The following is a 21,359-nucleotide window of genomic DNA, read 5'->3' as shown; positions in this document are numbered from 1 at the left end:
TGAGCCCCACACAACCAAGTGGTGCAGCTAGGGGGTGGCCGCACTTGCACATAGACATCAATGTGCAAGTGGAGGTTCGTCAGCCCTTATTGCACCTAACTAATTACAAGGTCTTGGTAATGCTTCAAGATGAGACTGCAAGCGAAGGTTGTTTAGAAAAGCCCCTATATCTTCATTTCAGAGTTAGCCTCCTAATTTCCACTGGGCGAGAGGTTTGCTTTATTCAACTCAAACGTTGAGTTTCCATCGAAGGCGGTAACCAGGCGAAAGTCTTGTACACAACCAGCTATGTGCACGCCACAGACAACCGGCTACATCAAGCTGAATGTCAGTGGACATATGTTGGAGATGATGACCAACACACTCATAGAAATGGTGTAGGGAACCATGCTTGGCGCCATATTGGATCCCTGTTGAAACGTCGGGGGCGCGCCAAGCACTTCGTCAATCCCGGCGCTACCTCTTGTGCTTCGTTCCTCCACATGCTTCGCCCAGCAAATTTCATGTCTAGGAAGGGTGCGCTCTTCCACGAGGCACCCTACTACGGGCTCCTCGATAACGTCCGTGCCGCTCGTATCGGCGATCTCGACATCGACATCATCCCCTGGCCACGTCTAACGTGTTTGTGTGCTCATATTTGTATCTTTTGCGATGATGATATCTCTGCCAATCAATTGCTCTTCCCAAATGATAAGTACCGCACGTGTGGCATGGAGCAATCCGGCTTGACTTTTTCTACAACTAGAGTTGTCATCCCAAACTTGTCATTCAAAACCAAAGTTGACATGCTTGACAACTAAACTTGCCATTCTCGCGTCACTAAACTTGCCATAGAAAAAGTTCAAAGTTACCATGTATTCGTGCCACACATGTGACACTTATTAGGGTTCGTGCTCTTTTAGGCTCCCGCACTCCAGACAGATCCACGGTTGATATAACATTCCAAACAAACGAAAAGAATGGAGCCATACACTGCCGTGCGAAGGTGGGGTTTTATCTCATCACTGCGGATCTTAAAGGATTTTTTACCCTGTGACAGCCATCCCAACAAGATAGGAGGTTTGTACTTCCAGAAAAAAGCAAAAACACGAGAGAGGGTTTGTTAGGATCGAGGCAGAGAATCCAGGGCGAGGAGGCCGCATTTGCCGATGTGGCGCCCCCAACCTGCATGCGTATATATACGGGGTGGTGGTTTCCCAACTTTCTCTCTCTCTCTCAATTCCCTGGAAACTTTCTCCTCCTCCATCCCCCAAAACCCAACTTCTGCCACATTGCCAAGACCACATAAACCCGGGGGCCGCGGCAGTTCGATCACACAGCCCTGCGCCTTCCCGAAATTCCATGTGATCCCAGCACCCCTGACCTTGTAATCTGTTCAGGTATCTCCGTCCGGTGTCTTTTTGGGGTGGAGTTCGTGGGATTCGGAAGGTCTGGTAGATGGGGTGGTTATCAGATCAGTTTCGGTCCAGTGTCTTCGTGTAGGAAAGGGCAGAAAAGGAAGGATCTTCCGTTTTTGTCCATGAAAAATCCGCATTAGTTTTTGTTCGTCAGTTCTTGGTTGGGGCGACTGCGGCCGCAGTGTGGAGAATCGGGGTTTTACGCGATGGATGTCGGTACTGCAGCACAGATGGTGGAGGCCTCCACTTTGTGATCTTCGACCTTGATTGGATTGTGTTTCACGAACATGGATCATCTTTTTTTTGGCTTGTTCCTTGGTTGGTTGAGTGCGTTGTCCACTATGATGCTGCTGACTGATCCTTGATCAGGGATGCATCTATATAATTGATTGCTTGACCACAGACCTGTAAGATCAGAGGTGTGTGTGGGTCCGTCGTAACCAATTTCATCTCCAGAATTGCTCGACTTAGGGTCACATCTCTCCATCCATCATGCTATATGATCATCATGTAATTATTAGAGTGAATTCCACTTTTTACTCCTTAGTTATGCATTTTTGACACTAATTACCCTGTCGAATGAAAAATCGTCAAGATTACCCCTTTTAAAAGCTTTGAAACCTTGTTTTTTTATGCGTGTCTATTGGGCAAGGTGTAAGGTGTTGACCAGAGTTTAAAAATATCAAGACGAGGAGGAGGATTTGAACATATGGGTAAGAGAAATCTGAACATGAATATTGATTATGCCCTCAGATCTTTACGCATTTTACCGTGCCACGTCGGCGTAACATGCCGGTACTATCTAACAGAAACAAGCAAAGTGCTAAACTGGGGTAAAACTGTGTTCAAAATCTTCTAAATGAAATATTTGGTAGAAGTTGCACTAAATAGGGTAATATGTGTCCCAAATGCAGAACTACAGAGTAAAAAGTGGAATTCACTCTAATTATTATAATGTCTTCAATACTGAAGTTGCAGCATGAGTTACATTACCATGTATATAATTGGTTACTGTTTTGTACTCTTAACAAAATATACAATGTATGATCTGACTGATTGCCTTCTCTACAAGAATGTTCATGTTTTGAATTTAAAAAAAAAAGCAATGCATGGCTTAGTTACTTTCTCTACAAGAATGGGGTTGCCTTGTTTGCAAGGACCCTGGGTTCATACATTTATAGTCATTTGACAACTCAGTATGTACGATTTACTAAAAATATATATACTTTTTCTCTCAATAGTTGCATAACATGGAGTGCCCAATGGATACTACAGCAAGCAACGCCGCGCTGGTTATAGAATTCCACAACATAGTGAATGATGCTGCTGCCCCGCGTTCTCCTTCGCCGGATCCAGAAGCTGAACTTATGAAGCGCCATTTCTCTGGAGAAGAAGCCGAAGGGCAATTCCCCCTGACCGCGAGCCCATCCATTCTCCTCCACGTGCTCTCATCCTCTGGGCTGGATCCTAAAGATCTTGCTGCTTTGGAGGCAAGTTCTACAATTACATTCTTAGTTCTCACGACTTTTGAGTCTTAAAATGCTGGTTATGAATTATTGTGATGACACAATGATGTGGAGATGTTTTGCTGTTTCAGGCTACATGTAAATTCTTCAGAAATCCCGCAAAATTCCCACCAGACTTGCAATTACCACTTCCGGAACTTGCAGCATTCGACATGTGCCAGCAAAGGGCCATGTTTAAGCCGATGAAACCAGAAGAGAAGGAGTGGCTGAAGCAAAGGTGCGGGGGCTCTTGGAAGCTTGTTCTTGGATACATTTTGGTCGGCGAGAAGAATTGCCGCCGCGGGAAATCTCAGGTCACTGCTGGACCAGGCCACAGCATTGTGGTCACCGCAAGTGGGGCCGTATACTCATTTGGCATGAATTCCTCGGGCCAGCTAGGCCTTGGGGACACAGAAGACAAGTTCAAGCCATGCCTTATCAGGTAAGAGTACGTTGATTTGGTTGAATTTTGGGAATCTTGTCTGCCGATGTAACAAACTGTTGCTGCATTTGTAGGTCTCTGCAAGGCATCAGGATCACGCATGCCGCGGTTGGATCGAGTCGAACAATGCTCGTGAGCGACACGGGAAGTGTCTACGTATTTGGAATCGACACCTTTGGGGGGTATAGTTTGAATGGAGCACTTGCTACTGACTACGTTAACAGTCCCAAGGTAGTGGAGTCACTGAAGGGCATCTTTGTAGTGCAAGCAACTATAGGAGGCTTCTTCTCGGCGGTTCTGTCCAGAGAGGGTCGGGTTTATACTTTCTCCTGGGGCCACGAGGAGAGGCTAGGCCATAATACAGATTGCGCGGATGTCGAGCCTCGTCTTCTCTCTGGGCCCCTTGAGAATGTACTTGTTGCGCAGATTGCTGCCGGCAATTGTTACCTCCTTGTGTTAGCCTACCAGCCCACCGGAATGTAAGCATTTGCTCCTATGGTCTCTATGTTTTTCTTATCCAATTGCATGTCCATTCAAATAATTGAACAACCCTTCTTTGTGAGGGTTCCTTCAGGATCATGGCGTTCCTGTTAACTGTATGACTTGATGTCTCTTATATTTGCTATATATGCAGGTCGGTGTACTCTCTGGGCTGTGGTCAAGGAGGCAAGCTTGGGCATGGGAACAAGAACAGTGAGGGCGTCCCTCAGCTGATCGCACACTTTGCGGGAATCGACGCAAGGCCAGTGTCAATCTCAGCCGGTGCTTGGCACGCCGCTGTCCTGAGCAGCGACGGGCGCGTGCTCACCTGGGGATGGGGTTTCCAAGGCTGCCTAGGACATGGATACGCTGAAGAATGCGCGACCCTCCCGATGGCGGCGGAAATCTCCAATGCTGTCCACGTTTCAGCTGGCCAGTACACCACCTTTGTCATGACGGATAACGGTGATGTCTACTCCTTTGGGTGGACGGGGTCCTACAACCTAGGCTTGCAGGTGCGATGAATGAATCATGCAAACTTGTGGCACCCAACCATTCATCTTTGTCAAAGTACTGAAATGCATATGTGATCGCTCTTGGTTTCAGGATGAGGACGAGGACGAGAACCAGGGTGTTCTGGCTCCCAAGTTGGTCGGCTCGCTCACCGGGCTAAACGAAAGATTTGTGCAGATTAGCCCGACGAATGCCTATGATTGGCACAACGGAAGAACGGGGGTGTCTCATACGATTGCCCTCACCCAATCCGGAAAGGTGTACGCGTTTGGAGGAGGTGGCTCGGGTCAGCTTGGCCTCAAGCTTGCCGAGGGCAAAGAAGCCATGCCCCCTCTCCAGGTTGACGTCGATCTCGCTTAGTTCCTCCAGCAGCATCTGCCTGGAACACCTTCATACTGTACAGGGAGAAAGAAAGAAACCCCCTCTTTTTTAGATCGTAAATTTAGTTCGTTCTGGTGTTTAGACCCTTGGTTGGTTACTTTTTGAGTAGTGGACAGATATATGATGATGCCATGAATTCTGGGTTTTAAACTGAACCGAAATCTCAATTGCTTCCTGTTCAAATGTTAGCTCTTCATTCTTCATACTCTTTTTTTTAAACATAGGCAGAAGATTTGCCTCGTCCATTACTTAAAAGAAGGAAAGAGTTTGTTACATAGTCTCCCATCACAGTAAAGGTAGTTACTCTTCAAATGCCTGTCAATATGCAGTTGGTGATCAACGCTTTTGATCTCATGCTTGCGAAGCGGACACAAACCACAATTTGGCCAGTGTGTCGCTGGTCCAAATGCGATAGCAAAAAATTCACTTGAGGCGCTTAAGCCTTCCACACCGCAGCGCTCATGACGGATCTAGTGGCACCGAGGAATTGCACCTTGTACGCGGAGGCCGCTGAACTTCCAAGTGATGCCGTCCTCAATTTGAGCGTCAACAAAAGATATCCCAAAGTGGAATGATCTCATGAATGTGATAGAAGGACCAATGCGAAGGGAGTTTAATTTTGGACGGCCAAGCCCTCGTCCTCCATAGACGAAAAAGGCTATTCACTCCGCTTAATAGCTAAAGCACTGACCAACAAGTGAACCGATACAAACTCACGCCACCATCACACACAACATACACCTAAGGCAAGATATAAAGGTGCCAGGCACCGCCACACTACCCCCACGGCAACCAAGCAAACTAGAGATACACGAAGAAGAACTGCTTAATGCCGACATAGAGCACCCATGAGCGCTCCACCGAGGAAGATGAGATGGACATTGCCGGAGCGAGGGCTCAAAGACGGTGCCTCCAAGAAGGGTGCGACTTCGGAAGCCGCCACCGTCCGATCCGGGGATCAAGTTTTCACCTGGAGCATCACGAAAGGGGTGGGAACACCACAACAAAGCCTGTAAAGACGAACCGACATCCGCGGACGCCGTCGTCGTCGACCGGTCCAGGGACGGGCAAGTGGTGTACCCCGGTGCTCAAACCCCTCTGTCACATCCACGCTCCGCCAACCACCCGCAACCATGCTGCCCGAGTGGCCGTGGTTGTCCGCCCGCACCCCAGCCGCGTGATCCGCCATGATCATCATGCCTCCCACCGCCAGGGTCGCCGCCTGCATCCAGACCACCCATGAGAACATCAAAGGATGCGACTTTGACCAAATCAGCCAACCCAAACACCGTCGGCACCGCCAGCAACCACCCTACCTCAAACATTGCCAGATTTGCGACCAGAGAGCGCTAGGCCAGGGAAAGGGGGAGGGGGAGGAGCGGCACATGACCACGACCGACACCCCTGCGCCGGCGACGGGCAACTCGACCTCGTCAGAGCACCCGTCCCTCCTACCGGTCTCCCCACCAGAAACACCCCTGTTTCGCCCTACCATGGTTGCCGGCCCGGACCGACGTGAGGCCACCGGCAGCCGCCCATCTGTCGGAGAAGAGGAGGAGATCAGCCGCCACGGCAGCCTAGGGTGGGCCCAAGGGAGACCCTCCCGCGCCGCACGCAAACATCCAGACGCCGGGGAGGACGGACCCGACCGGACGCAGGAGCACGCACCACCAAATCCCACGAGATCCCGAGAGCCCGCAGCCGCCACACCGCCAGCCACTGCCCAGGCCGCCGGCGCACCACCATCCGACGCGCACGCCGCCACCGCCCGCCGCCCCCGTGCAAGGCCGACGCCTGCGCCCGATCCAGCCGTCCCGCGCCGGCCTACTTGGAAGAGTGCAAGGGAGAGGAGAGCCCTGCTGCCGCCAACGCCGAGGGACGGGGAGGGGAGGGAGGTTGAGTGGCAGCTAGGGTTTCCCCCGGGCCGCTCACGGGAGCGGCCGGGAGGGAGGAAGGGCCCTCGTCCTCCATAGCCTCCACCTCCGTCGATTTCCCCCTCCCGCCATCTCCAACCGAATCCCCTTTGCACCGTGCCCTACACCGCGTCTTGCTTTTGCGCCCGACTCTGGCTCGCTAGAAACGGTCGATTCGAGCGTTCCCAGCAAGCCAGGCTATGGGTGGCGCGCGGATGCGAGGCAGACCTGCTTGCAGCAACCAAACGGCCCATTTTCATCCCGCCCGGGCCTGGTTGGGCTCTATGCAGCCTACCAAACGCATCATAAATGCCCTAAAAATGGTTTTTGGTCAGCTGCCCTATTTTTACATCATCTGTTCTTGTTGTTGTTGGGGATTCTCTTACCCCCGGCGTTGTGGCGGCACATCCAGGTTGAGAGCCGTCCGCCTGATGCAACTCTCTCACCCATCCAGGTTGGACTACACCTCCAGTCATGCTACGGCACCCTCTTCCAGGGTGTGGTGGCTTCGGCTTCCGGTAAGTTGAACTGGAAGATCTAGGCCCCCTCTGCGGATGGGTGAACCTAAATCTGAATTGCTTCCTCTTCAAATGATAACTGTCCGTTCTTCATGTTATGTTCCTAAGGATATGTTTGACAAGTACCTATTCTCTATTAAAAAAATGTTTGACAAGTGGTGCTTGAAATGTTTGTTTTTTAGAAAGAAATAATAATAAATAGATAAAGTGTAGTACAATATCCCAGAAAACCACTGAATTTGAAAAAACAATTAGCAAGACATTTCAGGTATAGAGGGGCTTGTTTGATGCGCTCACTTCATTTTCCGCTTCTGCTACAAAAGGTATTCAAATTTAGAAAACTTGGATGTATCATCGGCATGCTGTACAAATCATCACTAGCATTATAGTTCTTTCATACAATAAGTGGAAACAGCCTCTCCAGGTCTCTTATCAAATCTGCTTAGCTAAAAAATCTGACTAAATGCAGCCTACAGACAACAAGTTTCATCATTTGTTTTTAAAATAGCAATAACTCGGTGCAGATGCATTTAGACTGAATCGTGTCCGCAGACTCCCCTAAAAATTACTGCCGAAGGGTGTCCAACTCTCTAGCTTCGGGCAAAATTTTGAGTTTCCAGAATTTATGTGATTGTGGTTCGTCATCTTTGATCATCCATTTCTGCATTCAAAAGGCCCCATAAAAAAAGCTGAATGTAGTGGAACCTAAAAAAAGAACATATCAATCTATTTTTCCAACGCATTTAAAAAAAACTAGACATGCCAATTGTTCGAGGCCTTTATGTTCCTGTAAATTTTCATGCAAAACTGATCAGTTGTGTGCCCCATGAAAGAAAACAAGTTTGGTGCATAACTTTTTTGTTTTTTTTTTAGCATGGGAATTCAATATTTTTTTACCAGGACACAAAAGGCTCTTTTTGATTAAAATGTACAACCATGTTGAAGATTCAAAACACGATATGCGTAAGTCAGAGGGGGTGGGGGCACTGCTCAAACATGTATATGCTGATATGTGGTCAAGAAACCACATGCCACTAGTAACAGAGCAGCAAGACCTCTAATTGCATGGCCTACTGATGCAGTGATGCCCAAAATACAGGGCAATGTACCTGTTAGATTGACTGTTTAGGGCCCTTCCAGCAGAGCAGGTTACCGAACCCAGAAGAAGTCTTGATGGACCTGCAGGAGAAACAATGAGTATGGTGCTGCACTGTAAAACCTGGAGACAGCAATGTGATTGCGTATACAGTTCTCTGACTAAACGTTTCCTGCCGAACATGTACTAATGAAGAAGTAAAAAAAATTGTTAGAAAATGTCAAGGACTTTCAGATAACTTACAAGTCCTCATCTCTTGAACCGTAAGTAGCTCTTGAATTCGATCTTGGACACTGCTCATAGGGCCCATAGGTGCAAAAATATGTATCGAATTCTTTCTTAGGTAGGAAACCCATTTTGTTGTGTGGCTGGATCCTGAAACAGATTGTGTGTGCTGCATCCGACGAGAAGAACCTCTTTTGAAGCTTCAATGTTCGTGAGAAGCAATTCGGCTGAAGGTCTGGCTCCTGGATGCTATCGAAACGACCCTGCTCACTTGCGCCCTTGGAGTAGTTAGTCTCCGACCTACATGTCCTTGTCAGGTCATCAGTCATGGATCTGTTTGATGTCAAGGTGCTCCGGGCATCGTCCTCGGAGCCATGAACTGTTGGCTTAGAATCAACACGTTGCATGATGAATGGCGACGGCTGCTGACTAGAGGAGTAGCCTTTGAGAGGTGTTTCTCTTGCTCCATGCCTCACAGGTTCATCTTCATCTGTCACTGTGGAATCTGACAGCTCTTGCTTTCGCCCCGAGCAGCCAAGCAGACTGAATGAGTGTCTCTTCGACCTTGCATCTTTCCTCGCTGCACATGGGACAAGTTTGAATCTGACCTCCACATTGAACCCAAGAACGTGCTGTAGTACTCCTTGTATCAGGCTTTGCATTTTCTCTGCCCTTGATAGGTGATCCGGGTGACTAAATCCAACTTCAGCTATAGCCACCTCTGCAAATGTTCACATTTAGTGTGTCATAATCAGCACAAACCTATGAGAAGGCCAAAACCAAGAAAAACATGGCACACCTGAATTACCTTCGGTAACATGGACTGATGATAGGATTCCTTCTTTCTTGAGGAAACTTCTGGCTGATCTTGATTGACACTTCCCAGTGGCTCTCCTCCAGATGTTTTCAAGCTTAAGCCGTCTACAGTGTCTCTCGGAACAGTTGGACTTATTGCTGTTACACGCATCGCAGAAATTGGAGCTTGAGTTTACCTTGGATACCCAGTCATCTGCACATAACATCAGAAATATTAAACTATCATTCTGTACAGGCACAAGTACACATACTCCCTCGGATCCACATAATTGTCACTGATTTAGTACAAAGTTGTACTAAATCAGTGACAATTAATATGGATCGGAGGGAGTAATATATTTGAGTGTGCTTACCTGTATATCCTGTTGCTGAGCGTGCATGCATGTCATTTGTTTCTGCTACTATGTCAGATTCAGAACTGCCAAACTGCAAAAGTGCAACAGTAACCCAAGTTGCCTTATTTCTTGATGTCCTCAACTGTTTTTCAGTTTCTGACAGTATTTTGAGTGCATGTCTTAGTTTCTCTATACCAACATCTGCCACTGCAAGATCATTGGAAAATAGCAAGGGTAAAGAAACTTAGGGGAACCGAAGGGTATGTGGATAGCAAACTTTTCATAGTTCCAAATGCACTGGTTATCAGAACATGCCATACCATTACTGATTTGACAATATAGAGGGTAAAAAAAATGAGAACACAAAACACTCCATATTATCAATTAATGCATTGAGCCTGCAGTCGTTAATGATAATATGTGAAAGTAGAAAAATCCATTCAAGGAAAGAATACATACACGCATATCTTCCCAAGAAACTTTTGCTGACTTCAGTTACCGCAGATTGGCATCGTCCTGAGAGAATGTCCATAATAAGGTTTGCCAGCTGAGAGACCAGCTGCAGGGGATCAACTGACGACGCCATAAGTTCCCGAGCTCGTCTAACTGTATTGGTTGTGTCCGATGACAGTGCTAGATCAAGCAACTCAATCAACTCATCATCAGAAACCAATCCTACCTGCAAATAACAAATGTAGAAACATGATTATACTGTGTAACTGGCAATAGTCATTACTATAGGTAGTACTACTCACAAGTTCATGCACAAGAGAAATCGTGACCCTCTTCCCAAGCAAACTAAGTTGATCCAGCATTATTTCAGCATCTCTAAGAGAACCATTAGACTTTGCAGCAATGAAGTGCAACGCATCATGGTCAAATTCTAACCCTTCATCTACGCAGATTCTCTCCAACCTGTTGACAATATCTGCAACCTTTATCTTCGGAAAATGGAACTTCTGGCAATGTGTGACGGAAGTGCGAGGTAAGCTATCTAGATCAGAGGTAATCATAATGTAGACAGCATGCCGGTATGGCTCATCAAGACTCTTTACTATTGCCGACCAGGCATCTTCTAGCAACAGATGGCATTCATCAACTATGAAAACCTTGAAGCGTGACGAGTATGGGACAAGAGATGCACTCTTGAGAAGTGCCTTTACGCGGCCCAAACGATCCATTTTTGCTGCATCAATTTCTTTTACGTCCCTGCTCCTCCCAGAGAAGAGAATGACACACTCTTTACAGAACCCACATGGCCTTTGCTCTTCGAGAGAGAGGCAATTTAGGGCAGCAGCAAAAATGCGTGCCGTAGAAGTCTTGCCTGTACCCCGGGGTCCATGGAACAAGTACATTGGAGCAATCTTTCCTTTGCAAGAGGAATACAAGAGGGACTGAGCAACCACATTGAGGCCAATCAGTTCACTGAATGATCGAGGGCGAAATTTTTGGCTTAAACACCTTGGTGTCTCGGTGTATGGTACATTCTCTTGGAACGGTACCTCAGTCCCCTCTGGGGATAGGAGAGGTTGCTCTGGACCATCACTATCGGAATAAAGATCGCGGTACTTTGATGCTCCTGACCAGCAGTAGCTTATACCGCATCCACTGAAGTTTGATCCTACAACATCATTCGACCTAACTCGTGTGTCCTCAGTTCCATGCCCTACTGTGCTTCTTCTGGATCCAACTGAACGCGCTTCACTGGCAGACATACAGGGGCTGCCAACGCGGCTCATTGCAGCAGAAGACTTGCCCTTGAATTTGGAACGCCTTTTCACTTCTTCCTCGCTCTTCTCTGGCAAAGCGAGATGTGCCCGTTCATAGGAATTCACCTCCTCCTCTTCCTTCTCCTCCACCACGTTGGTTACTATATTGTTTGCCAACTGCCGAAGGGAGCTATGATTAGAGTGGTTAGAATCCACCGATTTCCTGTGACCATCCCCGCGGACACGATGAACTTGCTTGTTTCTTGGTGGGTTGAAGCCTCTGATCCTGACAACTGAAGATTTCCTGTAAGATGCAGTTCTTGCATTTGGTGCCCGGAAGCTTCGCTCTGACCCCATGGTAGCTTCGGCTTCCAAATCCACATCCTCTTCAATCAAATGATGGTGTGCTGACCTGCTTCCTTCCATCATCGCTCCATTGCTAGAAGCAGTCTCCCAGATCATACTGTCAGAAGGAGATGCATACTTGCTCATAGAGTTTGTTGCTGGATCCCGCAGCGACCTCACTCGCTTGAGCTGCACCAGGGTTCTTGACAGTGGGACATCCACGGAGACGGAGTGGCGCCTCATGTCAGTCATTTTGAATCTGTATTACACAGCAACAATATCTGATTATAGTTCAGTTCTGGCTGTTTCCTTGAATGTGGCTGCTTCCATTATAACAGCGTCGCAGGAACCTGAAGTAAAACAGTAAAAACGCTCAGATTATAAAGTTTATTTTGATTTCTCCGTGCAAAGGAAACAATGAGATGCCTTAATGATTGCTCAACCCTACATTGCAAACGCATCTTCGAGAAGTAATAAATGGATATTGACATTTTCGTGTTTCCAAAGATAAATTGAGAGACATGTACGACGCCCTACAACAGTTAAATCCGGGACCCCAAAGATAGGATGATTGTAATAGTAACCCTGGAGCATTTATATGCACAAGAAGAAGATTGCAAAATTAAACCCGGGCCCCAAAACGCTCCATCTTATTATGAGCATTTCTATGCAGATTAAAGGAAAGAAGGTGGCAACCAGAAAATGCTCTGTTCAGCTACCAAGCGGAATAAAATGGACCGACGAATCGGCCGTCACTTCTTCTATTCACTGAAATAACATAAAGTAAAAAAAGCAGTACACGAATAATCCACACATCCTCTGCTTTTCTAACAAACATGACAGCAAAAAGAAAGAATGTGGAGAAAACAGAAGCCAAAAAAGGTCAAATCAAATCTTGGCCACCCAACCGTATCTGTATGTACAAGTAGCAATCACCAAAATCAAATCCAGAGCAATGGGAAGCATCCATCTGGGACTACAAAAAATGGGCCAAATCTTGGTCCCATTCGGACCCATTCCCCATCCAGGAAGCACCTCCATTTCCAAAAACAAATAAAATCCAACTCACACCTGGTTAGTTTTGTATCGCACAAATGTCACAGAGCTCATAGTCCTCCTGTCGTAAACACACAAGATGTAAAGTAGAGAAGAAAACACAAGATGCGAAGAAGCCGAGCTGAAGCCAAGAACAGACCCTCGGCTGCATTATCCCCTTGGCCATCGACCGCATTGCAAGAACCACAAGATCCAGAACGAGATGGAAGAACAAAAAGGAAGGCCAGGAACAGGGAGGCGCTCGTGAGGAGCAGGGGTGGCAGGGAAAGAAAGGGATAATGGCTTCTCACCGCAGGGGCCTGGTCGAAGCCTCGGCGCATGCACGGCTGGATGGCAGATCACGGACGCGGCACGGAGCGCGGCGGCGGCGGCGGTGACCGCACCCGCACGGCAAGAAAGAACAGGCAGGGTTGAGCTCCTCTGGTACGCTGCGAGTACAATTAGCTTTAGCTCCGCAGAGCGCAGCTGTAGGAGAGAGAGGGAGACATGGAGGGCGGGAGCAACGGGCAGCGTGTGGTCACGTGCTCACTGGCAGAATGGCCAAGAAAGGGCTCAGGTTGAGGGGTTAAAGAAATGCTGCGTCGCAGCGGTCGCTGTGATGGTGTCCGTGGCCATGGCCATGGGTGTGGTGTGGGGCACTGGGCCGTAGGCGTAGGGGTCCTGCTCTGCCTGCCTGCCTGCCTCGGTGCCGGTTCCGAGGCGATGGCGTTTCCGTGGTTTGGCTCCACGGCGGAGGGCGGTGTCGCAGCCTTGCAGTGCACTTGCGGGGAGGGCGGAGAGAGAAAGGCTGATAGCCTTTTCTGCGCAGGCAACACCTCTCTCTTACGTGAAATTGCAAATGGCACCATGGGCACAACCCTTAGCCGAGCCCTTACTTCCAATATGCCGTACTGGCAGGGTCCGGACGTCAAGTTTCCACAGGTCAACGAATTTCTAGTGCCGCTCGCATCACAGCTGCCATGACGAGACAGGACTGCGAGACGAGGGGGAGAAACTATCGTTTTGTGTCGTGTCGAGCGTGAGTGCACGGCCCCCGAGATCTCGGCCCGGAGAAAATGCGTGCCGTAAATAGGCCGTAAATATAGCAGGAAATTTTCTTCGAGAAGGACGAGAGGAAGTGAAAATTCTTTGTTTGGCGTGCACTGCTGGTGGAGTAGTACGTGTGTAGCTGCTGTCTCGCTTTTTGGACCGTGATGAAAGGCTAGACTAGAAGAGAGAGACGCTGCGATTGCATCCACGGGAGTAGGGTACTAGGGGAGTATCACAGGACGTCCAAGGTCCAATCAACATCCGGCCTCATATCATGGATGGAAAGCTCTTGCACTTTCTTGACCGCGAAATAATCCCTCTGTTCTAGTAAAATGCAGTGTGTACAATTTTTAAATCGCGCCAGATAATTGCCAGCAGAGGTATAAATATTCTAAATAATAGGTTTGTCCATGATTACCCGCTCATGTTAGTCTGATTGTGTTCCTGAAAAAAAAGGTTGATTGTGTAAAAAAAATGTAATTTTAATTGTAATCCTTATTTGCTAGTAGTAAGCATTTACATAGACTTGCTAGAGAAAACATAATTTTATTGACTTACTAAAAAATTATGTGATTCATGCCATTTAAAGTTTTATACTAAGTGAATATATTGATTTACCCAGTTTTGTAAGTCAATAAAATTATGTGATTCATGCAATTTAAAGTTTTACACTACCCAACCCTCCTGGCCTCCATCCAGGCGTTGGACCTCCAGGCCGACTCGGTGTGCATATCCCCCGATGAGTGGATGCTTCGAGACACTGGCAAGGAGGCTTATTGGCGACTTTGGGGAACCGAAAATTGGGTCCTCAAGGGTGACGCCAATACCGCCTACTTCCAGGCCATCGCCAATGGTCGTAGGCGTTGCAATACCATCCCCTTGCAATGGGATGGGGAGACCCTCCTGCAGCGTACAACATCCGTGCTTATGTAGATGGCTTCTATAAAGCCCTCTCCCCCCCCCTAAGGGGGCCTGGCTCTCGCTCCTGACTTCTGGGCTGGTTTTCAGTGCATCTGGGCCGAGGAGAATGTTGCCCTCACGGTCCCATTCACCGAGGAGGAAGTCTGGCTGGCGATTAAAGGAATGAATCCTTCGTCCGCCCCTGGTCCAGACGGTCTGCCAGTGAAGTTCTTCCAGACCTTCTAGACGGCCATAAAACCGGAGGTCATGGCCCTCTTTGAGGAGTTCTATGTGGGCTCCATTGACCTCGGTCGCCTTAACTACGGGATCATCACCTTGATCCCCAAGGTGCCTGGCGCTTCAGACATCCGTCAGTTACGACCGATCACGGTGATCAATGTGATCTTCCGCATTCTAGCAAAGGGTACGCCAATAGGGTGGCCCCTTTGGCTGGCCGCATCACCCACCCGGATCAGTCTGTCTTCATACAAGGCCAGTATATCCAAATGGGGTCATTGTCTTCCACGAAGTCCTGCACGAGGTCCGGTCCAAAAACCTCAAAGCAGTCTTCCTGAAAATCGACTTCCACAAGGCCTATTACACGGTTAGCTGGTCCTTCCTTCAGGAAGTGTTGCTCAGGAAAGAGTTCGACGATCGCTGGGTCACCCGGGTCATGCAGATGGTGACCTCTAGGCGCACCGCGGTGAACATTAATGGCGAGATGAGGCCCTATTTCCCCACCTTATGTGGGGTTAGACAAGGGGACCCCTTTTCTCCATTTCTGTTCAACATGGTGGTTGACTCCCTGGCATTGATCCTGGATAGGGCAAAGGCCACCGACCACATTCACGGCATAGTCCCGCACCTAGTGGAGGGAGGAGGTGTCTCCCTCCTCCAATACGCCGACGACACCATTATCATGGTGCAAGGCTTGGCGGCCGATATCCCGAACCTGAAATTCCTGTTGCTGTGCTTCTAGCAGTTGTCGGGTCTCAAAATAAACTTCGATAAGAGCGAGGTGATGGTTCTTGGCTACTCCACCTCCGATAGCCAGAGTATTGCTAACCGGCTTAACTGTCGGCTTGGGTCATTCCCAACTGCCTACCTGTGGATCCCCATTAGCAACTCCCGCCTATCTGTGGCGGATCTAAGGCCCTCGGTTCTCAAGCTCCAACACCGTATCGAGCCTTGGCAGGGCTGTTGGTTGTCTAAGGCGGCTCGGACGATCCTCATCAACTCGTCCCTATCCAGCCTCCTTCTGTTCATCATGAGTTTCTACAGCCTACCCGAAACGTTGCATCATGAGATTGGCTCTGTCCAGGCGTGTTTCTACTGGGCCGACGAGGGTGATAAGAAGAAATACCATATGGTCCGTTGGATCGACATCTGCAAACCTAGAGACCAAGGCGGCCTCGGCATCATGTCCTCTAAATGTATGAACCTGGCTCTCCTCACGAGATGGCTTTGGTGCATTACGAATGGCGAGGGTGGCCTGTGGCTACAAATCATCCTGAGCAAATACTTGCGTGGCCAACCCCTTGCCTTTTGCATTAGGTCAGGAGGCTCCCAGTTCTGGCAGTCCGTTGATACGTCCATTTTGCATCATGTTTTCCTACTGTTATTTATGATGTATTTATGTGTAATAATGCTTTTTGGAGTAATTCTAATGCCTTTTGTCTCATAATTTGTAAGGTACACACAAAGAGGGAGAATTCTGGCAGTTGGAAATCTGGACCTGGAAAAGCTACGTCAGGCTACCTATTCTGCACAACTCCAAACAAGCTGAAACTTTACGGAGAATTTTTATGGAATATATGAAGAATATTGGAGCAAATAAGTACCAGAGGGGGCCCACCGGGTGGGCACAACCCACCTGGGCGCGCCCTGGTGGGTTGTGCTCACCCAGGCCCACCTCTGGTGCCCACCTTTTGGTATATAAGTCATTTTGACATAGAAAAAATAAGAGAGGACTTTCGGGACGGAGCGCCGCCATCTCGAGGCAGAACTTGGGCATGAGCACTTTTGCCCTCCGGCGGAGCGATTCCGCCAGGGGAACTTCTCTCCCGGAGGGGGAAACCATCGTCATCATCACCAACAACTCTCCCATCTTGGGGAGGGCAATCTCCATCAACACCTTCAACATCGCCATCTCATCTCAAACCCCGGTTCATCTCTTGTGTTCAATCTTGTTACCAGAACTATAGATTGGTGCTTGTGGGTGACTAGTAGTGTTATTACATCTTGTAGTTGATTACTATATGGTTTATTTGGTGGAAGATTATATGTGTTAGATCCATTATGCTATTTAATACCCCTCTGATCTTGAGCATATTTATCACTTGTGAGTAGTTGCTTTTGTTCTTGAGGTCATGGGAGAAATCATGTTGCAAGTAATCATGTGAATTTGATATGTGTTAGATATTTTGATAGTATGTATGTTGTGATTCCCTTAGTGGTGTCATGTGAACGACGACTACATGACACTTCACCATATTTTGGCCTAAGGGAATGCATTGTGGAGTAGTTATTAGATGATGGGTTGTGAGAGTGACAAAAGCTTAAACCCTAGTTTATGCGCTATTCCATAAGGGGCCAATTGGATCCAAAAGTTTAATGCTATGGTTAGGATTTATCCTTAATACTTTTCTCGTAGTCGCGGATGCTTGCGAGGGGGTTAATCATAAGTAGCAGGTTTGTTAAAGTAAGAACAACACCTAAGCACTAGTCCACCCACATATCAAATTATCAAAGTAGCGAACATGAATCGAATCAACATGATGAAAGTGACTAGATGAAATTTCTGTGTACCCTCAAGAATGCTTTGCTTACTATAAGAGACTGTTTTGGCCTGTCCTTTGCCTCAGAAGGATTGGGCTACCTTGCTGCACTTTTGTTACTATTATCATTACTTACTCATTACAAAATATCTTGCTATCAAACTACTCAGTTACTTACAATTTCAGCACTTGCAGACATTACCTTGCTGAAAACCACTTGTCATTTCCTTCTGCTCCTCGTTGGGTTCTGGTACGTCTCTGACATATCTATAATTTATGAAGTATTCATGCTGTTTTATTATCATTCTTGGATGTTTTACAAGCATTTTATAGCAACTCTATATCATTTTTTGGGACTAACCTATTGACCCACTGCCCAGTGCCAGTTGCTGTTTTTTGCTTGTTTTTACATCGCAGGAAATCAATACCAAACGAAGTCCAAACACCGTGAAACTTTTTGTGGGTTTTTAATGGACCAGAAGACATCCAGTGGGCCAAAGCAGCACCTGGGCGTGCCCTGAGGGGGGAACAACCCACCAGGGCGCGCCTGGGGGCCCAGGCTCACCCAGGTGGGTTGTGCCCACCTCGGTGGCCTCTCGTACCCCCTCTTCGCCCTATAAATCGTCAAATATTCCAAAAACCCTCAGGGTGACCCTAGATCGGAAAGAATAACTTGGTGTTATTTTAGTACAAACTCTTGATAGATCGATCGAAAAGAATAACTTGGTGTTATTTTAGTATGAACTCTTGGATAGATCGATCGGAAAGAATAACTTGGTGTTATTTTAGTACGAACTCTTAGATAGATCGATCAGAAAGAATAGCTACAAACGATTTCTTCTTATGTTCTCCGCTAGATAGGAACTTTGGAGCGATTCTTCGTTGCACGTTGATGGATGGTTATATGATCCAATTATATTAGCATTGTTGAGAGATTGCACTAGTGAAAGTAGGGACCCTAGGCCTCATTTTCAAGCATTGCAATACCATTTTTGTGCCCATTTACTATTTGCTACCTTGTTGTTTTTATTTATTCCGATTATAAAAATATATTTCTACCATCCATATTACACTTTTATCACCATCTCTTCGCCGAACTAGTACACCTATACAATTTGCCATTGTATTAGATGTGTTGGGGACACAAGAGACTTTTTATTATTTGGTTGCAGGGTTGTTTGAGAGAGACCATCTTCATCCTACGCCTCCCACGGATTGATAAACCTTAGGTCACCCACTTGAGGGAAAATTGCCACTGTCCTACAAAACTCTGCGCTTGGAGGCCTAACACGTGTCTACAAGAATAAAGTTGCATAGTAGACATCAAGCTCTTTTATGGCGCCGTTGCCGGAGAGGTGAGTGCTTGAAGGTATTGCAATTGAATCTTTTAGTTTCTTGTTTTATCACTAGTTTGGTTTATTAAGGAAAACTAAAAAATAGAATTGCGGTTGCATCATATTATTCATCTTTATGATGTCTTTCGTGAAAATGATGGAAAGAAAAATTGTGCTCAATTGATAGAAGAAGAATTCTATAAAATGTTTTACAAAAAATCTTTGAAAGATGAGCATGATCGCAATGTTATTAGTATGAACTCTTTGAATATCCATGATGCTAACGATATGCAAAGCCACAAGCTTGGGGATGCTATATTTGATGAAGATGATATTTTTGGTCCCCCAAGAGTTGGTGTGCAATTTTTTTATAATAATTTCATGCCTCCTATTTATGATGATTATAATAATGAAAGTGGATTTGGAGAGGTCATGACTTTATTTAGTGATTAACCCACTATTTTGGAGGAGGTTTCAATTGACTATGACAACAAAGTTGCTATCTATGATGATTATGGTGATGACATGTATGTCATAAATAATAATGATAACCATGAAACTTGTCATCATGATTTTAATTTTCAATCTCATGATAGTTATTTTGTTGAATTTGCTCCCACTACTATTGATGAGAATAAATTTGCTTATGTGGAGAGTAGCAAAATTTCTATGCTTATGCATCATGAAAAGAATGCTTTATGTGATGGTTATATTGTTGAATTTTTTCATGATGCTACTAAAAATTATTATGAGTGAGGAACATATGCTTGTAGGTATTGCAACAATATCAAGTTTTCTCTCCATGTGTTGAAAATCTTAAAAATTTTCCTGTTTTGCCTTCCTATGCTAGTTGATTCTTGTTCCCATAAGTTTTTTGATCACAAAATCCGTATGCATAAGAAGTGGGTTAGGCTTAAATATGCTAGTAATATGCTTCATGACGCTCTCTTTGTGTTTCAATTTTTTATCTTTTATGCGGGCATCATTGAAATCATCATGCCTAGCTAAAAGGCATTAAAGAAAAGCGCTTGTTGGGAGACAACCCAACACTTTTACGTACTGTTTTTGTCTGTTCACATGATTAGGCTATTGTATTAGTCATGTTTTATAGCTTTTGTTTCAATAAAGTGCCAAGTAAGACCTTTGGGATGGTCTATGATGATAGTTGATTTGATCTTACTGAAAAACAGAAACTTTTGCGCCCGGTAAAATAATTTTCATTTTTTAAAAAAGCGTGATAAAATCCTGATTCTTTTTGCACAAGATTGATATACAAATTTCCCAGGTTGTCCTAACTTTTCAGAATTTTTTGAGTAGCAGAAGTATGGTTGGAGTACATATTATTACAGACTATTCTGTTTTTGACAGGTTCAGTTTTCAATGTGTAGTTTGCTTGTTTTCTTGGGCACGTTTGGATCCTGGGCTATTGCTCACCTAGCCTCGCTGGGCCAGTCTAAGCATTTGGTTCAACTGAAATAATCTGGCTTTCAAGGGCAAGCTAGCCTCAATGGGTAAAGAAATCGTCGTTCGCAGAGGCATAGCAATAGAGCGAGCAACTAGCAAGCAAAGATAGAAGTGATTTCGAGGGTATGATCATCTTGCCTGCAAAGTTCTCCGAGTTGACGAAAGCTTGATCCTCGTAAGCGTACTCAACGGGTTCCTCGAACACGTACTCGTCTCCCGGCTCTACCCAAAGCAAGAGCACAAGCAAAAGAAACCACAATCAACCACGGTGCAATGCACAAGAAACATGATGCAAAACATGACATGACATGCGGGATGTGATATGCAATGCATATGCATGCTCCGGAAGGAAAAGATTGAATCAGGCCTCAACTTGGAAAACCAAGTATGCCGCTGGAAAGATGAGTTGATTTCGGTCGAAATCAATATAAAGATCACCGGAATCGGATGCACGGTTCGCAAATGGCAAGCAAAACAAGAATGGCACAATTCTGCGATTAACAGCACGATGCCATCTAGAATGCAACAAGAAAATAAGATACTGCACTCCAGCATAGCAACAAAGCACATGGCAGTGATCTACTCAAGATGCTTGACAAAAGATGAACACTGAGCTACGGCTAATTCACACAATAGGAAGTTCAAACAAGAATGGAAAAAGTGCAAAAGATATCAGCATCACAGACTTGGTGAAAATAAAAACATGCCAGGAATTAACATCAGGAAGACATGTTTAGAGCAATCTAACAACATGCTACAGGAACATATCATAGCAAAGCAAGGAATGGCATGAATCTACTCAAAGCATAGAACAAAAGTCCCTTACTGACCATAAGTCAAAAAGGATCAGAAGATATGATGGCACCCATATAAACATAGCAAGTTTCGTTAACAGATTCAAACTTAGCAGAAAACTGGGCATGGCATAAACAAAATTATGAAGGCATCTTTGCGAGCTCGATTCACTCAATACAAGGCATTGCATGACAGGATAAGCATACTACCAGCAAGAAGACATGATCATGAAGCTAACCAAAGCAAGAACAAGCTCATAGCCTGCATGGATCAACTACAACAACCTTGGCAAAATTGATTAACACATGAACAATCTTCCAGGAACATTT

General features: G+C 46.3%; 2 protein-coding genes across 6 annotated transcripts; one reads left to right on the top strand and one right to left on the bottom strand.

Annotated features, from left to right (window-relative positions):
* The first annotated feature begins 3,015 nt into the window (after positions 1-3,015).
* On the top strand, positions 3,016-4,808 carry LOC125533652 (ultraviolet-B receptor UVR8). The gene is made up of 4 exons (XM_048697028.1): positions 3,016-3,344; positions 3,419-3,823; positions 3,979-4,339; positions 4,431-4,808. Exons 1-4 carry the CDS (start codon positions 3,076-3,078, stop codon positions 4,695-4,697), a joined length of 1,302 nt encoding a protein of 433 aa, XP_048552985.1. The 5' UTR covers positions 3,016-3,075; the 3' UTR covers positions 4,698-4,808.
* A 2,608-nt stretch (positions 4,809-7,416) lies between these two features.
* Positions 7,417-13,292, bottom strand: LOC125538748 (protein STICHEL-like 2). Of its 5 annotated transcripts, none has more exons than XM_048702028.1 (8): positions 13,022-13,292; positions 10,377-12,025; positions 10,081-10,300; positions 9,640-9,828; positions 9,270-9,479; positions 8,489-9,191; positions 8,259-8,328; positions 7,417-7,460 (listed from the first exon to the last, which is right to left on the bottom strand). In XM_048702028.1, the coding sequence occupies exons 2-7, from the start codon at positions 11,925-11,927 to the stop codon at positions 8,262-8,264; spliced, it is 2,940 nt and encodes a 979-aa protein (XP_048557985.1). In that variant the 5' UTR covers positions 11,928-12,025; positions 13,022-13,292; the 3' UTR covers positions 7,417-7,460; positions 8,259-8,261. The 5 variants fall into 5 exon arrangements, with proteins under 5 accessions (XP_048557985.1, XP_048557984.1, XP_048557982.1 ...); XM_048702027.1 differs by lacking the exon at positions 7,417-7,460 and adding an exon at positions 7,462-7,854; XM_048702025.1 differs by lacking the exon at positions 7,417-7,460 and adding an exon at positions 7,462-7,810 and having other exon boundaries at positions 13,022-13,291.
* Between the last annotated feature and the right edge of the window lie 8,067 nt (positions 13,293-21,359).

This window comes from Triticum urartu, chromosome 2, assembly GCF_003073215.2.
Source record: "Triticum urartu cultivar G1812 chromosome 2, Tu2.1, whole genome shotgun sequence".
In the NCBI taxonomy this organism is placed as follows: domain Eukaryota; kingdom Viridiplantae; phylum Streptophyta; class Magnoliopsida; order Poales; family Poaceae; genus Triticum; species Triticum urartu.
The sequence above is the reverse complement of the archived record's forward strand: the minus strand, read 5'-3'. Positions and strand labels throughout refer to the sequence as shown.